The sequence below is a fragment of the Taeniopygia guttata genome, chromosome Z (genome assembly GCF_048771995.1).
Source record: "Taeniopygia guttata chromosome Z, bTaeGut7.mat, whole genome shotgun sequence".
Taxonomy (NCBI): Eukaryota; Metazoa; Chordata; class Aves; order Passeriformes; family Estrildidae; genus Taeniopygia; species Taeniopygia guttata.
In genome coordinates this window covers 45,560,246-45,587,386 of record NC_133063.1, presented here as the reverse complement: position 1 = coordinate 45,587,386, position 27,141 = coordinate 45,560,246, and the positions used below count along the sequence as shown (strand labels likewise).

The following is a 27,141-nucleotide window of genomic DNA, read 5'->3' as shown; positions in this document are numbered from 1 at the left end:
CGCGGGCGGCGGGGCCAATGGGAAGCCGCGCGCTGCCGTGTGCGGCCAATGGGAAGCGGCGGGCGGCGGGGCGCGCGGCGCCGCACGTGGTGACGGGGGTGCACGTGGGCGGCGGCCATGGCGGTGAGAAGCGGCGGGTCCGGGTCGGGGGGGATCGCGGTGCTGATCCGAACCGAACCGAACCGTGCTGTGCTGTGTTCTCCCCGCAGAGCTCTCCGGAGGTGGCGGAGGAGGCGGAGCAGGGCCCAGAGGCCCCCGCCGGGGGCGCGGTGCGGCGGGGGAAAAGGGCTGCCCCGGCAGCCGCAGCCCCGCAGCCGGCCAAGCTGAGCCGCGCCGAGCTCTACAAGCCGCCGACCAGCGAAGAGCTGACCCAGCTGAAGGAGACGGAGGATCTGTTCCACTCCAGCCTGCTCCGCCTGCAGGTCAGCCGGGGGGGCCGCGCACTGCCTCACAGGGGGAGCGCGGGGGCCTGCGGGAGCCCGGAGTCTGAGATGACCTGGGTTATCAAGCTGTCTCTGTTAGGTGAAGATCAGCTGGTAATTAGAGCATAGATTCATAGAGCAGTTTGTGTCGAAGGGACCTTTAAAGATCAAATAGTTTCAAGCCCCTAGGATCTTCACTAGACCACTGGGTTGCCCAGAGCCCCGTCCAGTCCGGCCTTGAACACTTTGAGAAGTGCGGCATCCAGAGTTTCTCTGGGCAACCTGTGCCAACACACTCACAGGGAAGAATTTCGTCCCATTTTAAAATCTAAATCTACTCTCTTTCAGTCGAAAGCCATTGCCCCTTTCTCTATCAGTATATGCGCTCATAAAAAGTCCCTCTCCGGTCTTTCTGTATTTCTGTAACCCTTTTAGGTACTGGAAGGCCACAATAAATCTTCTCAGAGCCTTCTTTTCTCCAGGGTGAACAATTAGAAAGCTTTCAGCCATTCTTCATAGGAGAGGTCCTTCATACCTCTGATCATCTTGGTGGCCTCCTCTGGGCTGACTCCAGCAGGTCCCTGTCCCTCCCGTGCTGGGAGCCCAGGGCTGGGTGCAGTGCTCCAGGTGGGTCTCAGCAGAGCAGAGGGGCAGAATCCCCTCCCTCCCCTGCTGCCCACGGGGCTCTGGATGCAGCCCAGGACACGTTTGGCTTTCTGGGCAGGGCTGCTCTGGGTCTGTTCATCCCCCAAGCCAGATTCAACATCTTGCACATGGTCTTGCTCATGGGCCCACTCCTTGAGCTTGCCCAAGTCCCTCTGAATGGCATCCCATCCCTCAAGTTGTTCTAAAATTGGTGATTTTTATGCCAAACAGCTTTGATATCTTAGCTACTTGCAGGTGTCAGTGGCAGGCTCTCTAGGGCCTAGTTTGTAGTAGGAACCTGTTTGCTTGTTTCCTGAAGCTAATTCTCTGTCATACAAACAGCCTTCCTGAGAGATGTGCTTCTGAGAGTTACATCAGGCTTTTTTGCCTGGATGTTGGTTGGGATGGAGATGATTGCAATCCAGCATTCACAGCAAATGGCAGGAACTGATCAAATTGCCAACTCCAGGCAGGGTTTATGGGGAATTCAGTGTCTCCCCCAGCTCACCAGCTGCCCTTTGCAGCAGGCTTGTAGTTGGTGCTGGAGAGCAAGGTAAAAGTCAAGAGTAATTCAGTGCTGCAGCTGCCTTTGATGGTCCCCTTTCCCCCTACAGATCGAAGAGCTTTTGAAGGAGGTGACATTGAAGGAGAAGAAGAAGAAGAAGATCGATGCCTTCCTCCATGAAATTAACAGCCTGCTGAGGGCCATCCCAGAGACTCCAGAAACTGAAGTATGTTCCAGGGTTATGGAAGAGGTAGCAAGACCCCTGTCCTGGATGGAGCAGGAGCAGGCTCTGCTGTTGTTCTGCAAGCAGAGCTACTCATGAACTGTCTCCTTTAGGGGCTGAAGAAAGAATACTTTGCTTTTTCTTTGAGGAAAAAGCGGGGAGATTATCTTTAAGCTCTGGGTGCAGCTGTGTGGGGAGCAGGTCTTGGCCCTTGCACATCTGCTGCTGTTGATTCTCAGAGCGTTTTGTGTGTCATGTCTGTTCCCAGCTCACTGACCAGGCCTGGCTTTCCAAGGATGTGAAGGTCCCGTTCCTGCAAGTGCCATTCAACGTCAAGGGAAAGTTCCGCTTTGTACCCCCAGCCGAGCTGAAGGTGGTGGGCAGTTACCTGCTGGGCACCTGCATTAGGCCGGAGATCAATGTGGACATTGCAGTGACCATGCCACGGGTGAGTGGCCATGCCACCTCCTAAATGTCTTGGGGCCTGTGGGAGCCCTCTCATGTCCTCCATGACCCCTGCCCTGCTCACTCCATTCCTCAGTCATGTGACAACATCAGGATATGCAGGGTGACTTTCACAAGAGCTGGAGAGTGTGGTCTGACCTCTTGCTCTATCCTAGCTTGCAGCTGTTTAATCTTAGTTTGTCATGAGGATGTTCCTTCTCCCTGCTGGATGGGGCACTGCCAGGGAGATGCATGTTTTTGTACCCAATTACACTTCCACCGAAGCTCCCAAGACTGTGTTAAAGGGAGGGAGAAGTTTGGAGCCTGTTAACTACCCTTGCTGCCCAGACTTAATTGTAAGAAAAGCTTGAGACCAAGCACAGCCTGTTAGGCTGCATGACTGCTCTTGTCTCCTGCAGTCCCAGAGCTCAGGGAGCCAACAGCAAGGTCCTGACCAGCGTGGAGCTCCTTGGTGCTGAGATAGGTTTGGGTGAGATAGGTGGTAGGGTGCCTCGGGCTGAACTGAACTCAGCAGGCAGGTGAGGTGGCATTGTCCTTTCCCTCTCTTCCCAGGAAATCTTTCAGGACAAAGATAACCTGAATCAACGTTACCACCGGAAGAGAGCCCTATACCTGTCCCACATTGCCCAGCATTTGTCCAAGGAGAAGCTCTTTGGCAGTGTGAAGTTTGCCTACATGAACAGCAACCACCTGAAGCCCATCCTGCTCCTGAGGCCTCAAGGTAGCACTTGAGCCTTGCTCTGGTGTGGGGTGTGACTGGGTACAGGTGTTGGATGGAGAGTGCTGGTGGTGGTGTCATACCGTTTAATATCTCATTGGAGAGGGATCAGTCTGGGACTGCCATCACAATTGGTGATAAATTTTGGGTGCTTCTCATCTGTTTTCTCTCTTTACCCAGAGTCTAGTCCTCAGGGTCTCTCCCCTTCCCAATCCTCCTCTGCAGCTTGGCTGGGCTCTCCAGCCTTGACCTCACTGGCTGGCATATCCTGTGGGTACTTCAAGGAATAGAAAAGTAAACCCTACACAGCACACTTGTACCCAGCACTGCCCTTCCTTCCTGCTCTCCCCAGCCCTGTTCCACTCTGTCCTCCTGCCTTCCCCAGGAACCTGTGTGCAGTCTGTCTCTTCCCTAAGGAGAGGACTGGTCCTCGTGAAAGGGGATCATGAGATGCATGGGTTGCTAAGTCCTGCTTATTCCCACAGCCCTCAGGAGATAGTGGGTTGGGGTCTGGGACAGATGTGGTATGGCAAGGCTAGGGCAGGCAATGATGCCAGACTGAGCAGTGGGGAAGAGGATGGGGCTGGGGCATGAGCTGTGTGACCTCAAGGTCATCATTGGCTCTAGGATATGGTCACTCACTGCTCTGAATGAATTCTACTGCTGTGGAACTTTTGCCTTTGCCCGGGCTGTGGATGCTCTCTGTTTTCCCAGTTTATTCTTTGACATCTCTTCCTCCTGTACATCTCCCCTTGAGTGCTTACAGGCAAGGATGAGAAGATTGTCACTGTCCGACTCCATGCTTGTCCCTACTCGGATCTCTTCAAACCTAGCCGCTTCTTTCCCACCAAGAACAACGTCCGGACTGCCTGGTTCATGGAGCAGAGCACCCCCAAAGAAGGTATGGCCCAGGCTGGTGGAACATGAGGCTGTTTGTTTCAGGCTGAGACTGCCCCCAGTGCCTGTGGGTGGGTTCACTGCAGCCCTTCTCTAAGGCCAGGCGGTTGGTGGTTGGGTCCAACATGCTGTCATCTCTCCACACAGGAGCCACCGAGCCCCCGACCCCACACTACAACAACTCCATCCTCTGTGACACCGTGATGCTCTCCCACCTGCATTTCTTGTCTAACGCAGCCACGGACTTCCCAGGCATGAAAGATGGCCTGGCCCTCCTCAAAGTTTGGCTGAACCAGCGGCAGCTCAGCAAGGTATGTCCTGTGCTCTGCTTACCTGGCTAACCTGCCTTTGTCCTGCTCTCCTTCCTGTGGCAGAAGGGTGGTGCTTGGGTCCCTATAGGTGGGGTGGTGGCTTGTGGCTTTGCTTTGAGCTGTGTTAGGATGGAGCCTCCATGAAAACCTAACTTGTGGATTGCCATGGAGTTGTGATATCTGTTTTCACAGGGCTTGGGGTGCTTCAGTGGCTTCTTGGTCTCCATGCTTGTTGCCTACCTGCTGATGAAGCGCAAGATTGTCAAGATGATGAGTGGCTACCAGGTATTGAGGAGCACTCTGCAGTTCCTGGGTGAGTTTCCAGGGGTCTCTAGGGACAGGGAGAGGTTGGTGTCTCTGCATAAAGCCTGAACACATGGGGGAAGAGGCAGAGAGGCCATTGTGGCTTTTCTTTTGTGCTGAGCCCCTGTGGGTGGGATGGACAGGAGGGGATGAATCAACAGAGCAGGGCTGGATGGTGCATCTTGCAGTGACGTGGGGAATTCCCATCATAGGGTGGAGGCCAGCATTGTATTGTAGCACTGTTGACATTTTGAGACCTTGGTGGGCGTTGACACATAACTGTGCCACTGTCACCAGGGGGAGAGGTGTGGATGGTGGTGTGACTTGTTCCTTCCTGTCTGTCCACAGCCACCACTGATCTGAGCGTGACAGGGATCAGTCTAGCCAAGGATGCTGATCCCTCCGTGGTAAGCAGCCCTCTAAATGGTCTTGTGCCTGTCTGTATTGCCACTGCTCCTGCTGGCAGGGATGTACCTGTTGCAGGGATGGCAGATGGCAGCAATTTTGGGGTGTTTCGGTGTGTGTGATGTGCTGCAGCAGTAAGGACTTGTTTGCTTTTCCAGCCTGTCCTGGATGATTTCCACCAGGCATTTGAAGTGGTCTTTGTGGATCCCTCTGGACTGGTCAATCTCTGTGCTGATATGACTGCCAGCAAATACCACCAGGTACTGAGCAAGTTGTGGTGGCTTCTTGAGCTACTGTCCTAAGAGTGAACTCAGGCTGAAAATGGTTAGATGTCTTTGAGGAGGATGTAGGACCAAGGGAGGGCATTCATTGTGGTTTTCTAAGCTTTTAACATCTCCAGCTTTGAAGTTTGGAGACACAGATGTAGTGCTGCATTACCAGTCTTGCTCAAGTAGTATGAGAAAGTTGTTTCCCTCTTTGTGTGCACCTTTGGATGAAGCTGTTTAGCAGATGTAACTGTTCTGTAGGAGAGAAAAAAAATGACTTTGATGCCAGGGATATCAAGAAAGGACTGTCTGGGCAGCAGTGAGAACTGTTTGTTACTTGGCTTCGTGCTGAGGACAGAGACTGGGATCAGGGTGTGCTGCTGACCATGGAACTGGGCTTACCCTGGTTGATGGGGGAGCACAAGTGACCGCTGCTGGAGGGATTTGATTTCCTTCTCCCTTTGCATTCATGCTCGTACACTGCCTTCCCTCCTTGCTCAGGTCCAGTTTGAAGCCAAGTGCTCTATGGAGATTTTGGATGACCGGATGGTGGATGGCTTTCAGGTGCTGCTCATGACCCAGAAGCCCATGCTCAGGACTTTTGACCATGTCTTCCAGTGAGTCTCACTGTGCTGGGGGGGCAGTGCTGAGGCAGCCTGCTCAAAGACGAGTGAGCTGCTTCTGGCTTTAGTCTGGGTTAGATTTGGACTTACCTGGTGGGAAGTAGCTCTGCTAAGCTCTGAAATAGACCCTGGTGCCTCTTTGCACTGGGCCATTGCGCTTTTACTGTCTAGATAGCCTCCCAGAGGAGGGGAGCAATGTTAAGCCTTGGAAACAATGACCAGCATCTCCTGAGATGCCAGAAGGCATTCTTGTAGCACCCATCCTGGGCTAGGACCCTCTGTTCCCCATTTTATCCATGCTCTAACAAAGCCCTCTCTCAGAAAGGATTTGGTGCCAGAAGTAGGTGACCAGCTTCTCTTCTCTGTAGCCTGAAGCATGTCTCCAAGTTGCAGAGTACCTGCAAGAAGATGCAGCTGCTGAATGAGCTGATGGATCAGGGTGGGAACTACGTGGCTGCGGCCCTGCCCTTCATTGTCTCACTGCTGGCACGTGGGCTGTCTCAGAGAGCACAGCTTGTGGCTCACTCCCTGCCCCAGGTCCCTGAGGTAATGCAGCTTGGCAATGACACTGGATCTTTTGTTGCTTGTGGGGTCTCAGCTGTCTCTTGTGGTACTACAGACCACAGGGAGGGCATCCCTGCTCCCTGGGAAGGAGACAGGCTTGTCTCCCCTTGATGGGAATACAGAACCTGAGGCCCTGCACTGGGCTGTGGGATGCAGCTGTGTCTGTGGGATGCACTGGGCTGTGTTGCTTGGTCTGGGCACAAGTCCTGGTCCAGTAATGAGGCAGGGTGAAGACAGCTTTTCTTGTCATTGAGGAGACCTATTAGATGAGACTTTCCCTGTCTGTGGTTGTCTGGGAGAACATAGCAGGAGATTCATCTAGCACCCCAATATTCCAGTAGCTACTACTCCAGAAACCTCATCTGTCCTTGTGCCTCATGTTCCTCATTTTCCCCACAGTGGCCAATTGATGCTGAGCCCCCAAAACACAAGGATGTTGGGCCCCTGACATTTGGCCTCCTGTTTGTCCCAGAGTTTGCTGCCAGCATGCTGGAGAAGGGTCCTCAGGCTGATCACCCCGAGGTGAGGGGAGCCCTGCTTGTGCAGAGTAAGAGCAAAGCTGGTGCTGTGCTGTGATTGAAGACAGCTGGGAGGCTGGCTGGTAATCTTGGGAAGGTTTTGTTTGGCCCAGAAATGACCTTTGTCCCTGCTCTGGCTTGATCAATGTCCCCCCACAGGCCTTGGAGTTCCGGACTTTCTGGGGAGAGAAGTCAGAGCTGCGTCGGTTCCAGGATGGCAGCATCTGTGAGGCTGTGGTGTGGGAGGCCAGCACTGCCTGCCAGAAGCGCCTCATTCCTGAGCAGATCATCAGGCACCTGCTGAAGCTGTGAGTTGCACTGAGCAGCAGCTGTGGGTTGCTCCATGTGTCGCTCCTGCCATGTGTCCTGTCCCTGGTCACCCTATTGTCAGCTTTATGCTTTGTGGGGTGTTGTGGGTTGTTTCAGATTTGTGAGATCATTTTAGTTGTCCTAAAGTTGTGAGCTGCTTCCCAAGAATGGGTGGGAAGGGCAAGCTGCTGGATGTAATGCAAAAGGCAGGGAGGCAACATGGTCCTGCCCTTACCATGTGGATAGGATGCCGGTATGCTCCTCAGAGCTGGAAGAGAAGCTGTCTGGACCTTGCAGGACATTTTTGTGAAGTCCTTTGAGACCTTGCAGTGGTTCACAAGATTGTCTTCCCTATGGCATTGGAATGCCTCTACAGCAGTATATACCATCCGCCAAAAGTGAGACCCTCTTGCACAGAAAGGAGGGTTTGGCTGTGCCTCTTTGTCCTAACTTGAGGATGTATCTTGTGAGTGACAGCATTGGTGGCTTTGGCTTTGCATCCTGTGAAGCTGCACAAGTTACTGGTTCACTATGGGTGTATTATTGGGGAGATAAGAAAGAGGGCAAAGACAAGGGCAAGGCTGTAATGCACAGAGATTTGTTTTTTCATCAGGACCTTCCTTTAGAGAGGGATTGCTCATCCTTGGGCTGAGCAGTTTCAATAGGATTAATTGACCCATGCAGTGTCAATAGGATTAATAAGCTGGCATGTTGTAGCTCTAACGCTCTGTTGTCTTCTCCTACTTAGCCATGCGGACATTCCTGAGTCCTCCATCTGCTACACAGGAGCCCTGCTGGAATCTGTGATCAGGACTGGGAAAGAGGTATGACTGCCTCCCCCGTGGGGCTGGGGCTCTCTCCAGGAAGACGAGTGAGGGAAGGGCTGTAGGGAGGTCATTCAAGTGGCACTGAAGCAGCTGGGTAGTTCCCAAGAGAATGTAGTAAGGGTAAGGATCTACCAAGTCTTTCATGGCAGCCAATGCATAACTGCTGAAATCCTCTTGCTTTAGCATCCCGCAGATGTCATTTTCTCCTGCAAGCACCTCACTGTCCTGTTCTCACTGCTGTTGCCCCTCTGTTCACTGCCTGAGTACATATTACTGTCCCACAGTGCCCCTCTGGCTGGACCTCTGCATCCTTCAGGACATGGGCCAGACAAATCTGTGCTGCCACCCCTTAGGTCCTGCTGGCAAACCCAGGAAAAGGAACTTTCTTAGCATATTGCAAAGTGCTAGATAGTGCTCCCTGTGAGAGTGCAGCCAAAACAAAGAAACTTTACTTTCAGACAAAAGAGATGCATCTCAGAGGCTGGAAAATGTCCCTCCTTACAACTCTGCTTTTCAGCTTGTGAAATTAAAGTCTGGAGATGAGCCATGAGCACTTTGGCACACTTCATTGATCTTTTTGTACAGATGCCCTAGGATTTTAGCATTAATATTTTTCATATATTTGTAATTCTGCAATTCTTTAGTGTTTAACTCCATATAGATTGTTAGTTACTGTCTTCACATTTTGATTAGACAAAACAATTTCTCTCTAGGCCTGGAAATAAAGGAAACATTACTTCTCAGACCCTGAGAAATGTAAACAAAAGTAAGCTGGGGAGAGAGCAAACTTGGAGTAAATGTCTTCATAATCTGAAGCTATAATTGGAAGGTTAACCCCTAATGTGCAAATTAACCAAACTTACAAAAGTATGAAAACCCATGACCCATCGTCCATTTTGGGGTGTAGCGCCTGAGGGGGGCTTTATCTGCCTGAAAATGTACCTGAAGGCCCTTCAATAAATAGAACCACTTTTGTGGTTCTATTTATTGAAGTCCCTTTTTGGGACTACCTAAAAATGGAGCCTAGATAAAAATTAAGTGACTATTTTAATCTCTTAATTTTATCTAGCCTCCATTTTTAGGTAGTCCCAAAAAGGCATCAGTACAACTAGCTCTTTACCTGGATGGAGGAAGAAATTGTTTCTTTTCCACTTTTTCAGATTGAAGGGGCACACATTTGGTGGAAGGGTTCTCCTGTGCCAGGACCAATTGCAGTCTGGGCAGAGCTGGGTGTCAGGTTTGCAGGAAGGTCTGTGTGCTGTGTCCCTTCCAGGCCAGTCTGGGGTTAGCAGGGTTGATATACCCCAGTCTGATAGTGGATACATTTTCCTGGAGCCTGAGGGGGTGCTTAGGGGTTCCATTATTGCCGGTTCTTGAAGAGCAAGGGAGAAAGTTGCTGTTGAGTGTGGGGTGGTTGGTGCAGCGTACCTCCTCCTCCAGCTGTTTGTGTGCAGGCAGCTTGGGGAGCCAGCAATATGAGGATGTGTAGGATGAAGGCAGAGGAAAGGTGCAGCCACAAGCAGGATGAGGTTTGTGGTTCATGGCACACCTGCAGAGGGTGCTGCTGCTCTGCCAGAGAGCCCAAGTCAGAAAACTCCAGACAGGTTGGCTCCTTGTGTGACTCAGCCGCCTCTGATCTGGGTGGTTTGGTGTCACTAATGTATCCTTCCTGTTCAGGCTGCTCTGCTGTTATTTGGGGAGGTGGAAGCAGTAAGGGCAGCACCAGTTCTCCCTCTGGTGCTTCTCTGCTGCCCTCCATGGGGTTCCTATATGCTCTGAATGTTTTCTGTCTTTGCTTTTGCCATGTGCCAGAGCTCTGTCTTGGCTAAGGATGTAGTCATTGGAGTTTTCTGTTAACTTACGCCTCTGTTGGCGTTGTGGTAACTGCTGGGGAGACATTAACAGGGCTCTCACCTTGCTGCTGTGTGATCTCTTTATTCCCCAATCATTCTTGGCTTCTCCTTTACTATAGTGACTGCTCTTGATGCTGCCTTGGTGTCTTACAAAATAAAAAAAATTATTTGCCTCTGGGATACCTGAGGCTGCTGGGGAGTCACAGACAGCCTTGCCCTTGTCTTTGCTGTCTTCCCTGCCTCCCCATTTTGCTGAGCGCTATTGCCAGAAACTGCTCCCTGGTGTGGCAGTGCTGTCTCCTCAGATCTTGGTTGTGATGCCAGCCCATGAGGGAGTTGAGGTAACTGCAGGAGCAGGAGAGGTGCTTGGAGAGGCTTCCTGTGTGTCTGCAGGCAGGAGGAACAGGTGAGGAGGCCATGGTCAGTGTTGTCTGCTCCTACGATGACCTGAGCCGCAAGCTGTGGAACCTGAAGGAGCTGCCACTGACGGTGACGGCTGTGCAGGGTGTCCATCCAGCCCTCCGGTACACAGACGTGAGTGTCTCCCCATGGTTGGGGGTCTGCAGGGAGCTGGGGTGAGGGAGGACCAAGAGAATGAGTCACTCTCTGGTTTTGTGGCTGCTGAGAGCCCCTGGGGCAATATGGTGACTCTTCTTTGCTGTTGCATCCTTTGGGCTGGCTGTGCATAAGCTGACCAAACCCTCTGTACTGGAGGGCTTTGCTGGTGTGGGCTTTGGGTGAGGGAATACACATTGCCAAGAGGTTTCTGCTCCCTGTTCTCAGTTGCTGGGTGGCTGTTCTCTTTCAGGTCTTTCCTCCCATTCCTATGAAGCCAATTTATTCCTTCCATAACAGAAGCAAGCACTTCCTGCTTCCTTCGGGGGAGAAACCCTGCCCGGCCTACATAACTCCTTTGAGGAGTAAGTGGGGTGAGATGTGAGTGGGAGATGATCTATTGGAGGGAAGTGGAGGCAAGCATCAATCCTGGCTCTGTTATTGCTCTGTTGGTGTGCTACAGGCAGGAGCAGAACCCTGTCTTCTCCTGTCCTTGTGCTGTAACCTGTAGTTCCAGACGCCCCTGTCCAACACCTTATTTCTGTGTGGGATTCACTGACCTCCTGCTATCCCTTTGTCCCCAGTTATCTGCCACATGGAAGGCAGTGGCCAGTGGCCACAGGACAAAGGAGCCATCAAGCGCATCAAGGCTGCTTTCCACCTCCAGCTGGCTGAACTCCTCCGGCAGCAGCACCAGCTGGTTTGCAGACCTGCAGTCACCCACACTGACGTGTACAAGGTAGGGGGATCCCTAGAACCTTCTCTAGGCCTGACCTAGAGGTGGGGGGCTGTGGCAGTGGTCACACTGGACAAAAACAATATTTGTATGGTGGGCCTAGGAAAGACTATAGTGAGACTGCATTGATGTCAGGATGCTGCTGTTGTATCCCTGAGGGGCAACATAACACACATCATGCTGCTTATGTCACCATCAAGCCTGACTTTGCCTTGTGCTCCCATCTCAGGATGGCTACGTTTTCCGTCTCCAAGTAGCTTACCACCGGGAGCCGCTGATCTTGAAGGAAGTGGTCACTCCAGAAGGGATGTGGAAGTACCAGGACACAGAGGAATCTCGGCAGCTGGAGCTGGAAACGTTGCATCTGCCCTATCTAACTAGCTCGCTGCATGGGTAGGTGAGGCAGAAAGTACCTGAAGGGTCAGAACATGGGACATGGCTGGAAACCAGCATGGAGGTGCCCTTGGATCCTGGAGGGTGATGGTGGGTAGAGGAGCTTGCTGTGGGAAGTGACCCATCAGACAACCTTGTGAGAAAGCTCTTTGGAAGGATTAAGGGAGGGATGCCTGTGTGGGTGGCACCGGTGGTCACCCTGAGGTCACTGGTGTGGGGAGACAAATATTAAAATGCAGCATGGTTAGAGAGGAGCATGAGGCAGCATTTTCCCTTCTTCCCCCCAAAATCTCTGCATCTGCTGGAAGTCTCTGTGCTTGTGATGCTGTGTAGCTGTTCCTCATAGATTTTTGCCCCGCTTTTCTTTCTCTCCAAATGCCAAGAGGCTGTTGTGGGTCCTGAGGTGTGTGGGCTGAGCAGTGGCATTTTCCCTCCTCACAGGCTCCAGCAGCTGCACCCTGTGTTTGGTAGCACTTCGCGGCTGGCCAAGCGCTGGATCAGCGCCCAGCTCCTGAGTGACAGCATCTCTGAGGAGTGTGTGGACCTGCTTGTGGCATTTCTCTTCCTCCACCCTGCCCCCTTCACACCGCCCAGGTGAGGATGAGGAGCCCAGGCTGGCCCGATGAGGATTTAGTGCCTTTCATTATATGGCATGGAGGAAGGGTGGGATGCTGCTCAGGTAGGGGGTGTTGGAAGAGTTCAGCAGGGAAAATGAGGCCCCTGTGCTGCCAAAATACTGTCCCAAGTTGTGTTGGGAGTTGCCAGAGGAGATGGAGACACTTAGCAATCAGGGCTGTGGCTTTCCCTACACTGTGCACTGCAGAGAAACGGGGAGAGCAGGTAAGGCTGGGAGCAGGTGGCCTCTAGGTGCTGATGGCACAACTGCAGGGTGTCTTGTGCCTTCTGGGGGACTGGTGAGGCCCCTTCTTCTGGGGGTAGTGGCCAGGAGAAGCAGGGTGAGGGCTGTGTTGTGGCTACCAGCATGCTGGGGCTCCTGGGTTCCCTAGGAAGGATATTATGGTGACGATGGCGGCTTCAGCCTCCCTTCCTCCTGGAGAAGACTTCCAAGGGGAGGACGAGGGGTTGGGTCCTGAAAACTGAATGAAGCAGTGTGTTGGTAAATGCTGGCCCCTGGCAGACAGATGTTATGGGGCCCAGAGGAAATGAAGTTAAAGGAAAAGTTTTTCTTCTGTGTGGAGTTGAAAGATTACTCTGCCCTGCAATTGGGATGCAGTTTCTTTTCCCAAAGTACCAGGAACAACAGTTTGATGCCTAAAATGTTTTCCTGTCTCCTAAAATAACAGAATCCCCATCTTCCCAGCTATCTGGCTTTGTGCACATGTCATGTTGCAGGGGAAGAAGCACACTGGGAACTTGGCTGGTGTTCAGACCTGCACTAGAGCTGGGAGCAGCCCACTCTCCACCTCCTCCTTGTTCCAGACCCAGGAGTCTGGGTGGGAAGAGCATCAGGAGATTGTGTAACAAGGGTGGGTTGAGGTGGGGGGGCTATGATTTATGTTCTTCTGGATTCTTTTTCCTCAAGTAGGAGAGAAAAGGTGGGGGAAGGATTTTCCCTGGAGATTTGGAGAAGGGGAAGTGTCTCAAATTCATTCTTAACTTCCCTTTTCCATCACAGATATCCCTTGTTGGGCTGCATGTGGGTTGGGCCTTCACTAAGTCACCCTCTGGTGCAGCATTTCTTGCTGCCAGGAGAGCAAATGCTGATGTTGAGCTGTTTTGTCCTGCCTGCAGCTCTCCACAGGTGGGGTTCCTGCGCTTCCTCAACTTGCTGGCAACCTTTGACTGGAAAAACAACCCTCTGATAGTCAACCTAAACACTGGCCTCACAGGTGAGCAGGCAGTGGGTAGGAGAGCTACAGCATGAGATTCTTGAGCCCTCCATGGTCAGTGACTGGCACCACATCTCTTGGATACATCATAGCTTGTGCTGGAGGCAAGGACATTTTCCACTCCCTTGCTCCTGTCCTGTCATGTTTTCACTTGCCTGCAGGATGGGTTTGGTTGTGCCATGTGTGGTTTTCTTTTTTTCCCTGCCTGCTCTGAAAAGATGGGTCTCAGTTATGATGCTGTGCTGTTTCTGGTCTTGTAGAAATCTGTGACAAGCGTGGGTGGTGTTGGATGTGGTGTTGTCTTTGAAGCAGGCTGTTCCTGCCCTCAAGTGTTTTGTCTGTTGATTGTATTTTGGATACATGCTGGAGCCACAAGAAACCATGGGATTGTGTTGGCTCTGCAAAGTCATGGGGTGGGGGAGGTAGTTACAACCAGATTTTAAAGCTGATTTGTAAAAAAAGGTGAAGGTGTTTGGGAGAGAATTGGGTTTTGAAAACTAATATTTTCCAAAGTGCCCTCCAACGTTTTTTAATAAACTATAGCTTTTTTTTTCCCCACTTGAGGGGAAATAAGAGATAGAACATACTTTAAATAATACAAACGGTCACTGACTTATAATTTGAGTTTCCAGCTTGTGTCAGTCTCAGTACCTACCATGCCTGAGCCCATCTGAGCGGGGTTAGAGAAAGGGTCCATCCAATGGGAGTGAGGTGCAAGCTAGAGGTGGAGGAACTCTGGTTTCACCTGTACTGTGGGGTCAGAGGGTGGGAGATGATAAATCTTCCTGTGCTGCCTTTTCCTGGCTGTGGTGGGGGTGAGGTCAGAGGGCTGTGGATGAGGCAGAGCATCTCACCTGTCTGCCTGCCCTCTCCAGATTCTGACTGCACAGAGATCAAGAAAAAGTTTATAGCAGCTCGCACTCACCTCCCTGTCATGTTCCTGGCCACCCCCAAAGACCAGTGGAGCTCCATGTGGACCCGGGAGCGCCCCTCAGCACAGGTGAGTTGGGCCATTTGTCCCCTTGCCTCTGGTGGCTGCTGGCTTGGGGTAGTTCTCTGCTCCTAGTGCTGGAGCCAGCTCTCAGAGCCCCATGAGAGAGGGATGTCCCTGTTAACATCCAAGACTGCCAAGTTTTGCGCTCTGACTTCCTTCCCTCCCCAGATCCTGCAGCGCCTTGTTCTGCTCGCGTCAGAGTCTCTCCGTGCCCTGGAGGAGCAGCTCATGGACCCGCTTGGCAACCAGGATGTGAAGGTAACCCCCTGGAGCAGCAGCACAAGGGTTTTCAGGCTCTGGCTGGGCTTTGGTAGTGGTTGCTAGGATGTATTAGGAGGTTTCAGGCTGTGTCCATGGGGTTGCCCTGGATTGTAGAGCTGCAGGGATGGGTGGAGAGAGGCTGGTGTCCCTCTTTGCCACCCTACTTCTGGAGGACCCAGCTCTTCACTGCAGCTTGGGGTGACTAAGACAAGTTTATTCTGTATTCTCTGGTCTTCTTGGGACATGAGCAAACCCACAATATTCCTGTGCCAAACCAACTGTGTGTCCATGACTGGATCAAATGGTTCCTCTGGGAGACTGTTCTAGAATAGCTATGGAAATCTGGCTTGTGTGCTCGACTCTAACCAAGCTCATGGTGTTGAAGGTTTTGGCAGGAAAGTACCAGGCACTTTAGGAGGATGTTGTTTTGGTTTGAGTGGAGGAGTAAAGCCCTATGGAGTTTAACCCTCTTCAGTTTCTTAGTGATTTCATTCTTTAAGTAAACTGAAACATCCATTACTGCAACGGACTTGAGAAATTTATATTTATTTGCCCTTTGAAGGGAGATACATGTGTTTTGAAGGGTAGTTTGTTGGTGTACTAGGTAGTGAACCAGGAGATTGAATCTCAAAGGACTAAAGAAGTGACCAAGCAGTGGTTAGATAATGGCAGGTTCACATTAGGGACAAAAAACCTCAGATTAAAACCAAAACCAGAAAGCAGCACATAGAGTGGATTTTTTTTTTCTGCCTAAGCAATATGGAAAGGACTTACTGACACTGCTTTCTGTTCTGCTTTATTTTGCACTTGAAGTATTATGAGGTGAAGATTACTTGAGGCAGTAGCAGTGTATGCTATAGGGCTGTGAAGGAATGAGGTATATCTAGTGTGTTGCAGTCACAGTGCTGGCCCAAGACTGAAATTCAAGAGGCACATTGTGAGCTGGGGATGGCTAGCTGCTAAAACAGTCACCTGGCTAGAGCAGCTTCCCAACACCTTGACTCAGCCTCCTTTGGACTCCTGCTTCCTCCCTTCGTTTGCAGTGGGAACATTCCTCATTGCCATTGAATCCCTCTGGTCTGTGCCAGTGTCCTCTTAGGCCTATCATGTTCCTTAGGGATAAATGTAGGATGCTATTTCCAGGGCAAAGCTTAGGGCGGGGAGGAGAGAAAAGCTTTTCCGGTGTAGTTTGGAGTTGCCTCCTCTACAGTTGCCTCCTGTGTCTACGAGAGTGCTGTAAGCTGTTTTTTTGTCTTTGCATTTGGGTCCCATGGGGACATGTTTGCTGTCATGAAGATGCACGCAAGGATTTGCTCCCAGGGCACACACAGGAAGCCATGGACTTGATCACTGAGTGGGACAGGAGGTCTGTGTGGAACAGAGCTGGGACTGACTCAGTGCTGGTCACTGATGTTCTTCATGTGTGTTCTCCACAGCCTGGCTGTAAATCAGTTCCAGGCAGTGGGTTTTCTTCCAGTGCCAAGATGAGCAGTGTCCCATGCCTCTGTTCATGTTTCTGCATCATTTGTTCCATTTGAAAATGAACACATAGTTTTAAGTTTTTTTCCATTTTAATACAGCTGTGTCCACAGCTAGATCCTGCCTGTCCAAATATTTACATGTTTGGGATTGCTCCCCTCCATTAACAGGATTTTGCTCTCACCCTCTCTCTGTTTGATGGAAGATGCTGTTGCCCTCTGGGGCAAATCCTGGTGGACAGATGGGGCCATCCCATTCTTAAACAGCTCCTTTGTCCCCTGTGTGTTGTTCAGCTGCTGTTGGCTTTTTGATTCCCCTCTTCATCCTGAAACTCTGCCACATGTAGTGCAGTTATCTATCTCAGCTCACCTCTTTGTTCTTCTCTCGGGTGCCCACCCCACTAGCATTCACTCAGGTAGGCTTCCTGGGGTCTGTGGCAAACTTGTAATGTTGATCTCGCAAAAATTTTGTCTTTGGTTTACTGCTTCCTAAGGAGGAGACAAAATGCAGACAAGGACTTGGGAAACCTCTCTCGCCTCTCCTGCCTGCTTGTGTCCTGTATTGACTAGCACTGTTTGTTTCTCTCTGCAGATGGTCTTCCGCCCTCCTTTGGACTTCTATGATGTCCTGATCCACCTGAATCCAAACCAGATTCCTCGGCTCCTGGAGAATGTGGACCGGCCGGTGAAATCGGTTTCCCGTGGCATGGTGAAGAACAGCTCTGCCATGAATATCCTCTTTCCTGTGGTAGATTATGACCCTGTGCAGTTGTACCTCCACGAGCTGAGAGTAAGCATGGTCTATAGGGGAGGGAGATGGGGTGCCTAAGCGGGAGCTTCCCTCTGGCTTTTGGATTGCTTGCTGGTGCAGGACGTGGCTGGTGACATCTTTAGCTATTTGCATGGGATGTGCATTGCTTCTCCAGCAGAAGTCCTGGTGAATGCACCACCTCCTGCATGGAAGTGGGAGTGCTGCTGCGACAGGAGGATGAGCTCAGACACAAACCACCAGGAGCTTTTGCTGAAGAACATTGTATTCAGCACAAAAGAGTCTTTATACCATTTGTCTCCAGTTAGTCAACTCACTTTTCATGGCTTCTTCCACCAGTTGGTGTATATGATGGGCAGTAACCACACACAATTTCAGGAGGGAAGTTCAGGTGTCCATGATATTGTCCCAGTAAGCTTTCTGCTGTTCGGCCAGTGGTTGTGTGAGCCAAAGGAGGTCATTATTGTTCACAGAGTGGTTTCTCTGTGTTTGGCCGCATGCATGACAACAGAGGAAGTTGGTGATGTGGGAATATGGAGAACGTCAGTACCCAAAGTCATTGACCATGTTCTTTTCCACCATAAGGCCAAACCAAAGCCTTGGCAAGCTGGAGAGATACACAAGGTCCTGGATGACAGCAGTGATTCTTCCTGGATCTGGACAGTCTGTCCTTTGCAGTTGTGCAGCACCTGGCACTTCCCAGCTTCAGATGTGCTAAATGTTAGTCCTGGGTGTGCAGAGACATGGGGTTGTGGTGCCCTCTTGTCAAAGGCTGCCTTGACTTAAAATTAACATCATCCCTTACTGATAGGAGTGCTGTGAGCAGTGTCAGAACTGTAAGTATGAGAATCTAGGCTGGCTGTGGCAGGAAAGGGGCTGTAGGGGTCTCTTGTCCTGTTCCCCACTCAGAATAGAGCCAGCTTTCATGTTAGAGCAGGCTACACAGAACCCAGTCCTGCTGGATACCAACTGTCTCCGGGATGGGAATTTCCTATTTACCTACCCCAATGTTTGGCCCCCATTGAAAAAGTGGTGCCTGAATTGAAACTCCAGTTTAGGCTGGAAGATTCTGGGCCCTTTCAGTTCAAGCTCGCCTTTCACCTTAACTTGGTACCTTAGGAACTGGGCAAAGAAAACTTGCAAGGGTTTCTTTGAAGGTTTCCTCATCTTGGACACAGCCCTGTTACCCCTCAAGTTGCATGCCAGCCCCTGTGCATGATAACCTGTGCCCATGGGAATCTGCTGTAGCTTCAGCAGAGCTGCCAGGTTTGCCAAGGTATAAACTTAGTCCTCCTGTCACCTGCAGCAGCCTGGGGCAGTCTTGGGTGGTGAGGAAGTGAGAGATAGGGATGTGTGAAAGGCCTCATGAAACTGAGGAAGACCACAAAACTGTCACACAATTTCCCTGCAAAAAGCACTGCTTCCTTAGCTGGACCAGCCCAGCCCCTTGCTTTTCAATGATGAATGTTTGACCTGCTGCCATAAAACCTCAGCCAAGAGGTGCAGATGTAGGTAGGAAATGGAGTTTTTTTAAGTCTGAAATCCTTCTCTACCTAGTGCTGGAAGTGGGTTCTAGAGCTGAACAGAGCTTTTCAGCAGCTACCAAGGTGCTGGAGATACATGAGGACAGAGCCTCTGTATCTCTGAAGGAGTCAAGGCTAAGCAACTCTCGTGGAAACCTGAAAGAAAGAAGAACGATTGCTTGAAGAGAAACTGGAAGATGCTGGATAAGCTGACTGGGAGAGCTGTCCTTTTGGGGAAGCTTGCAGCAGTTCTGGCTGTAGATTGAGGCTGTCAATCAGGAAACTCATTGGGGCTTATAGGATTTATTTTTATGCATTTAGACAAGTTGATGTCAGTAAGTGGCTCTGGAAGTGAAAGGTAGATAGAAGATTTTCCTGGAAAGCAGTTTTCATTAATTTTCAGGCAATTGTGATTTACTTGGTCCAATCTATAGAGTCATCCAAATTGCTTAAATTTTTACTACTTTTTACTGTCTGTTTTTATTAATACAGGTTTAATAGATTGGGAATTGGGTTTGGTCAGGTTGCAAACTACAGCTGCTCCTAAATCCAATATGCTAACATCCCAATGAAGAAAGATGGATATGAGCAAAGATCACCACTGCTTGTTGGAAGCAGTGTTGATTCCCCTGGTGTCCCTTGTTCTTTGACGTGAGGGTTCTTAGGAGGGAACAGATCAGAAACTGGTTGCAGCTTTCTCTGAAGAGTAAACTGTGGGGCAGAGGGCCCAAAATGTGCCTCAGTATCTCTGTCTGAGGGGCTTTTCTTTGTCTTAAGGCTCTTAGATGTTGTTTGTTCTCTTGTGGCTATCATATTGAAGGTATTTTCTAGTAACAGTTTGCTTGTCATTCGTAGCATCAAGATCAGTAGTGGGCAGTCCTGAAGGAGCTGGTCAGTATCTGCTTTTCTAGGCAAACAGTGTTTCTTTTCTTGGAAAAGTCACAGAGGTGGTGCTACACATGGTCTCATAGAATTCATCTGTATCCAGTTAAGTTGGAAGACCTCAAAAGCTGATTTTGCATTGCAGGACCACTGCAAGCCGGTGATGCTGTGCTATCAGTAGAAGCTGCTCCATCCATTAGAAATCATCTGGCTTCATATCTCAGTGTATTGTTGTTGCTTCGAGGCAAGACCTTTTCATGGGCTTTGGCTTTGCTTAGTAGCCTCTCCAGCACCTTTTTATTTCTCCTTCCCTAGCTCTTGCTGCTCTAAGCAGTGTTCAGCTCCTCCTTGTCCTGTGCGCTGGAGGCCCTGAGGGTGATCCAAACCCTGAAAGAAGTTGGTGCCAGAAATGAGTGTGGTGACAGCAGTGAATCCTTTTGAGAGAACTTGGATGAGAAGGCAGTTTGGACACAGAACTGACTGGCTTTGATTCAGAATAATTTGCTCTCTCTTAACAGCACAAACCACAGAATTGAGCAATGGGGCTGTAGCCCTGGCTGGCAGTGCAGCCACAGTGGGTTTATAGCAATAAAGGGAGACATCTGCCTCACAGATGCTGTGGGATTTTGTGTTCTTCTATCAGTAGAAAAGAAACATCTGCCCTTTACTGAGATTTCCACATGAAAACAGGATTTAAATGCTTTGGTGTTCTGATTGAATTGAGGGGGGGCAAGGAATGGCTTCTTCCCCTATTTCAGACTAGTAACTAGGAGAGCCACTCTTCTGTCCAGCCTTTTTGCCTCTGTTCTTGTAAAGTCAAAGGGTTTAGCAAGGCTCTGGAGCTGAAGGATTGGTGTGTGTGCCTTTTCCAGGGAGCTTAATCAGAGTAGAAGATGAAAGGAGAGGAGGTGTTGAGTCCTAGCTGCTTGAATTTTTCCTGCTTCAAGGAGATGTGCTGCAGGAACTGGCTTGAGTTGCTCTGGTGCCTGGGAGACTCTGGGTAGAGATGAATGACTAGCTGTGGGATTTAGGAAGAAAATTCTTCAATTCCAGAACAGATCTAATAGAGAAGGTCTGTTCTGTGATCCTGTCCATACGAGAAGGCTTTGTAGATACACACTTTTGAGGGAAAGCAGGTGCCAGACATCCCACAGAGACAGCTTTCCTGGGGATTCAGCCCATCAACAGCCTCCCTGCCACTTACAGTTCAGAGTCCCTTGTTGAGCAAACCCTGGGTTGGCTCCTCATGGGGATTCTCCATCAAGGCTAAATTAAAGTGTCTCTAATGAGGCTCCTGTTGAGTCTCCATCATGAGTGCTCATCTGTGTTGTGGTGGCTGTGGAGCTGCAGAACACCTCTGTGTTTGCTGGGGATAGGGTGTGAAAAGGCTCAGTCCGTGCAGCTTTTGCTCCAGGGTGACTTGGCTGTCCTCTGGACTTGAGACCATTCAGAGGACACAGGCTTTGTGGATATGGTTGCCATGCCTGTCTGCCTGCAATCTGGAGCTCACAAAAGCCAAAGGCTCTGGTCACTTCCCTGAGTGGTTCACTGATTGTGGGGTAAGTTGTGTGAAGCTGCCTGTGCCATGTCCATCTGCCTTTCTGTTATGGCTGCTAATAGAACTCGCATTTACTGTGTCTTTGGTGTCACCAGGTCACTGATGGGACTTGCTGTCATTCACTGAGATTTAGCTTTCTTGGGCTGTACATGCCGGGGGAAGAGCTTATGGCAGAGAAGCTGTCTATCTTGTGAGATCTTTTCTGTGTAAATGAGCAGGAATATGTTTCCTACTTTACAAGAAACATCCCTCTAAAGTAATGTTTTGTATTTTGCTGTGTCCAGTTCTGGCCCCTCAGTTTGGGAAGGACGTTGAGATGCTTGAGCATGTCCAGAGGAGGCAATGAGGCTGGTGAGGGTCTTGGAACACAAGCCCTGTGAGGAATGACTGAGGGAGCTGGGGTTGTTTAGCCTGGAGAAAAGGAGACTCAGAGGTGATCTTATCACTCTCTACAACTCCCTGAAAGGTGATTGTAGTCAGATGGGATTGGTCTCCTTCTCCAGGCAGCCACTGACAGAACCAGTGGACATAGTCACAAGCTGCATCAAGGGAAATATAGGTTGGATATTAGGAATAAGTTTTTTACAGAAAGGATGATAAACTTCTAGAGTGGTCTGCCAGGAGAGGTGGTGGTGGAGTCACCATCCTTGAATGTGTTTAAAAAAAGTCTGAATGTGGCACTTGCTGCCATCGTTTAGTTGAGGTGTCAGGAACGGGTTGGACTTGATGTGCTTGAAGGTCTCTTCCAACTTTGGGATTCTCTGATTTCTAGCACCATGAGCCAAGACCTATCAGGAAGACTTTGAACCTCCCATGGTGTAAAAATGTCTCTTGCTACTGCATGTCAGCGAATTTTTATTATCATTAATTCCTTTCTGTCTCCTAAAATATGTAAGCTGTGATTATGTGGTGTAGCTGTAATTGGTGAAATCTTTCCAGGTCAGTCTGCTCCCTTCCTGTTTTGACTGACAGGGCTGACTCCTATAGTGACACCAGGTAGACAGGGAAAAGCTGAAAAAGCTCTGTGGGCTCTCATGTCAGCAGGAAACTTCCTATCTGGATCTGCACCTTTGGAAGGACAGAGGTGTCAGGAAATCAATCACCTGCTTTCAGGGCTGCAGAGCTGCCCCCAGACCCTTAGCATAGTGCCCTGGGTACACATGTGTGTGCCCACTTGCTCAGTGAGGCATCAGGCCCATGTGCTCCTGGCGTGAGCTGACAGGGGACTTGTGGCTGCATTTTTTCTGTGTTGGTAATGCCCTCCCAGAGGCTGTGCAGGGTTTGTCATGTAGCAAGTGACAGAAGACTTTAGTCTCAATGATTTGGTGGACTGACATGCTTGCTGATGCAGCCAGGAGGACATGAGTGGCTTCTTTCCTTTCCATATTTCTTTCCTGCTGCCCCAAAGCCCCAGGACAAGGATGTGTGTATAGATTTCAGGTGGAAAAGTTTGCTTAGTTTGAATTCAGTTTGAAACCTTTTATCAACTGAATCCTAAGCCTAAGGGTTTCCTTTGTCCTTTAAAAGAAAGTCACAGGGGTAGTCCCAGCCTGGAGTTACTTGGACAGTGCTCTGTTGGGTCCTGGGGGAGGCACTCTCTGTCACACAACTGGGAGCATCAGGGCAGGTCACAACAGGATGACAGAGACCTTGAAATATTAACCACAAATGTAGTTGTTTGTTGGAAGTAAGTAGCTTTATTAAGGTTTTACACTGGTGAGTTCCTTGCTAAGAGCACTTAAAATGCTCTGAACACTGAGCAAGTGTTTATTTGATGTATTTGCCTTCTGAGCTGCTGTTGAACCAGGAAATGCTACTGTAGGACACAGTTTTATGTGCAGAGACCTCCCTAAAAGACTCTTCCAGCAGCTGTGATGCAATGAGCCTAGTTTTTTGGTAGGAGCAGTGAAAAAAAAATGGGTGGATAAAGGGCCCTATCCCTAAACAGCAATGTAGATACTTAAACAATGTAGATACTTAACAACTAGTAGATACTTAACTAAATTTCACTTTGCTCATTGCAAAATCCACACTTCAGATGGAGCTGCTTAATCTGATAATCCCATTTTAGATCCAGGTGTTGTTTTACTCCCTACATTTCTCCACCCTTTTCATTTGTATAGCCCAGATAATTTCTTACAGAGCTTATTATAATCTTCCTCCAGGTGCCCTATACATCTTCTCCCTGGACAATGAGACCTCTCCAAATTGAAGCCCTGAGTTTGTAGGTCCCCCATGTCTCCGTGAGATGGGAACCAGCTGTAGGTTTTGTTGATGGCAGGGATTTCTGTGGGCCTTGAAAGCTGAATTGCAAACAAAGATAGAGAAGTGAGAAGTGCTCACCTGGAAAAGTGAGCAAACATAGTCCCTACCTTTTCTCTGAAACTTTTCCTGGAAGAAGGTATTTGCAGGCTCAGACAAGTCCAGTGACACTGCGCAGAGAACATGGGATGTGGAAAGAAGGGTGAACTGTTTGCTTTTACTCCCCAAGCTTCTGAACAAACAGGAGTGCAGTGACTAATACACCTGACCCTTTTAATGCTGCCATTTCCCAAGAGCTTCTCAGCTTGGTCGGCTAGTTTGAAACACTATCATATGGACGACACTGGGAGCGGGACAAATGCTGAGATTTTGAATTGGATGCCATATGCCATCCTTTTAACATCTGCCCTCTACTCTCTGCTGTCTGGGAAAAAAACCCTCTGGGTATCAGGCCAAACAGTGGTTTTATTGGGAAATTAGCTGAGCCTGGGAGGGATTTTTTACTGCAAATGCTCCTGGCTTCTGTCCAGCAAGATGCATCTATTAAAAATACTGTTCTCATAAGGAGCATCGCGTGGCGCTGAAGACCTCGCCCTGCAGAGTAGCTGGGCTTTTTCAGGTTCTCACATGTCTGCTCCCCTTTGGTTCAGAAAGCTGCACCTTGGCGGTCAGCATGCCCTGAGCTTTATTGCCATTCCTTGAGCTTTCCCTCCCTTTTTGGCTGAAAAAAGAAGAGTCTTCCCTGTTGACTGGGCTCTGAGCATAACCTGTTGTTCTCAGCATAGAAATGCCATGGTGGCATTTCTCAATGTATTTTTAGACAGCGTTTTTTCTAGCCAGTTTGGTGAAATAATGTCTTGACCAGGCTTGCGCTTGTGAAAGCCCATGGGATGAGTTGGCAGTTCTTGGGATCTTTCCATCTTGATGACCTGATTTTGTTGCCCTCACAGAGGGCAACAACAGTCCAAACAGAAATCTGTCTCTGAAGATTGCAGACAACACCGTCCCTCCTTGAATATCAGGTCTGTATTCTAAAAATGCCACTTTGCCTTTTAGGATCACTGGTTACACCAAACCACTCTACCTTTTTTTTCGTACTGCCGTCCTGGTGTGTCCATACAAGAGCCCATCTAAGCTTGTCTTTGATGCTGATTTTCTTTTCATGCACATCCTCATGAAAACCTCATGATATGATGATGCCAGCAGAGACCTCTCTTGGTAAAAGCTGGGAAACTAAGGTGATGGAGAAGATGGCTGAAGAGGGAGCAGAGGGTCTGTATTCTGGGCAATAGTTTGTCCCAAGGCTGGTGAAAGCCTGTGCAGAAGCCTCTCCTGTACTGATGCTAGGGACTGTTTGCTCAGCCTGGTAAATACGTCTTGTTGCCTGATGTTGATCTGCACCAAAATAAAGGTGTGTCAGGGAGCAGGTGCTTGGCTGTCTTGATCAGCTTCTTTCAGGGTACACATCTCTCAGTATCAGCATGTTGGGTGATGAGGTGCAGGGCCAAATTTTGGGTTTGAGAAGTTGCTTGCATAAAGCATTGTTTCCTTCTGCTGTGATCCTCATCTGCCTCCTTGCAGCCCTGGGAAACCAGCTGGTGTGGGCTTGGGGGAAGCCATGCTGGGCTTTAGTCATCCCTTTGTGCAATGTCTCTCTTTGATCTCTGCTGCCCAGCACCACCAAAGGAGATACGCACTGACCCCACTGCTGAAACACAAGGGGCAAGGAGGACAGATTGCTGCAGTGCCTCTTTTGAGCTTTCCATCTCTTTCTACACCACAGAACATTGCGTTACTTAAAACCTCTGCTCTAATGTTTCCTTTTTGGATAAAGTGCTGACAGCTCATGTGGGGTTTGTCTTGGTGGAAGAAGCAGCTTTGATACCTTGGTTGCACAGATTGCAGACCTTGAGATGCTGGTCTCTGGTTTTGTGTTTGTCTTTGGTGCCATGAAATGTACTGTAGCAGGATTGCCTTCTGGGTAGGGCCTGCCTCTGTCTCATGCATTGTGAAATCTTGGATTGCTGGACACTGGGAAAGTACAGCTTGGTAGTGCCAGGCCTCCACTGATGGAGAACCACAGTGAGGGACACTTAGTGGGTTGTCACTGAGGGGTCACTGTCCTTAACATGTGTTTGTTTTCTACCCAGAACGCCTTTGACGATCTTGCCTTGTTCTTCTATGACAAGCATGGAGGGGAAGTGATTGCAGTCTTGTGGAAACCTTTGGGCTTCCAGCCTCAGCATTTTAAGGTGAGTTTTTGTCTCTGCTTTAAGCTTCTTGTTACTTTTATGCCCTGAAAGCTTGAAGGGCTTTTTTTTTTTCCTGTATGGTAGTTGCTTTGTCCAGCTCTCAGCCCCAAAGCCCATTCAGAAATGGAGATCATAATTCTGTTGCTTCTTAGAAGGGGAGAAACCAAGACAGGGCTGTGGCCACAGTGCCTTCAGTCATCAGGAGAACTGAGAAGGGAAATAGACTATCCCATTCTTCTGGATTCAGGATCTTACCAGAAATACCTAGCCCACAAGAAGCCTAGGTCTAGAATGCCTGTGTCCTTGTTGATGCATGGAGCTGTTTTTCAGCTGCACTGTGGGGGCTGGCAAACCCTAGAGGGTGGTTAAACCAGATGTGAGGCACGCTGGAGTGATTCATGCTGCTTTCTATGAAGGAAAGACGCAAAGAAACCGGTTACTCATGGCTCGGAGCTGGCAGCCCAGGCTCTTCTGTCAGTCTCTGGTGATTTATCTTCCCTCTCTTCACGGCCAGAGGGCATTGGCCATTCTACCTGGCTGCTGTTGGGAAACCCAGTTATTCACAGCAGTGAAACAGAGGAGGAGATGCTTGCATCAGAGCTGAGTCTTGCTGGATTAAACACAAGGGTTTTGTTTTTGCCACTGTTGGAGCCAAAGATATATTCCCACTTGAGGTCTTGACACCCACCAAAGAGCAGAAGCAGCTCTTACTCAGCCTTGTGCTGTGATCCCTTTTGCATACTCCTTGTGCCCTGCTCACCCAGGCTCTGCCATGCATCTGCACGCTTGTCATTCCACTATGCCCCTGGCCATTGCTTTGCTTCCTGACTTCCTCATAGTCTTTGGACTGTGGCTACAGGGTAAACCCTAAAAGGGGCTGGAAGGGTCACTTCTGCACTTTGCTGGCTCCAAAAATGAGCACTGATAGTGTTGAGAAGTTCAACTTGTGGAGCTGGGTGCAGTGGTGTAGCAGGGTTTGGATGTGACAAGGCAGGAGAGGAACTTACTTCTCTTACTTGGGGCTGGCAGAGGTTGCAGTGCAACTCTGAGCAGGTGCTCTCATTCATACAATATTTTCTGTGTTCTGCAGGTCTCCAGCATGAGGGGAAGGAAGGTGACAACTCTGAACAATGAGCTGGTCTGTGTTCCCAATGTGGAAGCAATTCTGGAAGACTTCGAGATTTTGGGAGAAGGCCTGGTCAAAAGTGTGGAAGCTCGTACAGAGAAATGGACTATCTGAAACCACTGAGAGGTGTCAGAGTGGCCTGTCCTCAAGCAGTTTGTTACCTCTGGGTCTGTTCCTTTCTATAAATCAGTCCTAGAAGAGCCTTTTAGCTTTCTAAATTCCAGAACTGTATGTTTTACTCTATTTATCTTTATATATATGGTTCAGAAAAGCAATGGGACCTGTTATTGTTTTCAAGAATACAAATGCCTTTTTATTTTAAAGAAAATATAAAGATGAGATAAAGTTTTTGAAAATGTTCCTGCTTTTTGTTCATTGTAGGAATTGGAGCTGTGTTCATATGAAAATGTTAAGGTCTGAAAAATATGGCTGAAGTGTGAAATGGAAAAGCAGTTTCCTAGTTTGGTAGGGAGTTTATGAGATGCTGCTATTGTAGGGGTTAGCAAAACCAAAAAAACAGTTGTTAAAAGAATGACCAGGTTATTCTCTGCTGCTCAGCCCTGGTGAGGCATATTTGGCATGCTGTGTTCAATACTGGTTTTCCCAATAAAAAGGAGACGTGGATACTGGAGCAAGTCCAGTGAAGGA

General features: G+C 49.5%; 1 protein-coding gene across 4 annotated transcripts; it reads left to right on the top strand.

Moving 5' to 3' along the window:
* Positions 1 to 26,849, top strand: NOL6 (nucleolar protein 6). Of its 4 annotated transcripts, none has more exons than XM_002189199.6 (26): positions 1 to 123; positions 210 to 422; positions 1,682 to 1,798; positions 2,064 to 2,243; positions 2,813 to 2,981; positions 3,745 to 3,879; positions 4,023 to 4,186; positions 4,379 to 4,499; positions 4,838 to 4,896; positions 5,053 to 5,154; positions 5,662 to 5,777; positions 6,152 to 6,329; positions 6,747 to 6,869; positions 7,025 to 7,173; positions 7,923 to 7,998; positions 10,248 to 10,388; positions 10,663 to 10,774; positions 10,994 to 11,148; positions 11,375 to 11,538; positions 11,980 to 12,132; positions 13,291 to 13,388; positions 14,264 to 14,388; positions 14,551 to 14,640; positions 16,714 to 16,911; positions 25,266 to 25,367; positions 26,458 to 26,849. In XM_002189199.6, the coding sequence occupies exons 1-26, from the start codon at positions 118 to 120 to the stop codon at positions 26,605 to 26,607; spliced, it is 3,396 nt and encodes a 1,131-aa protein (XP_002189235.3). In that variant the 5' UTR covers positions 1 to 117; the 3' UTR covers positions 26,608 to 26,849. The 4 variants fall into 4 exon arrangements, with proteins under 4 accessions (XP_002189235.3, XP_072778105.1, XP_030113545.2 ...); XM_072922004.1 differs by having other exon boundaries at positions 10,663 to 10,783; XM_030257685.4 differs by having other exon boundaries at positions 3,736 to 3,879.
* The last annotated feature ends 292 nt before the right edge of the window (positions 26,850 to 27,141 follow it).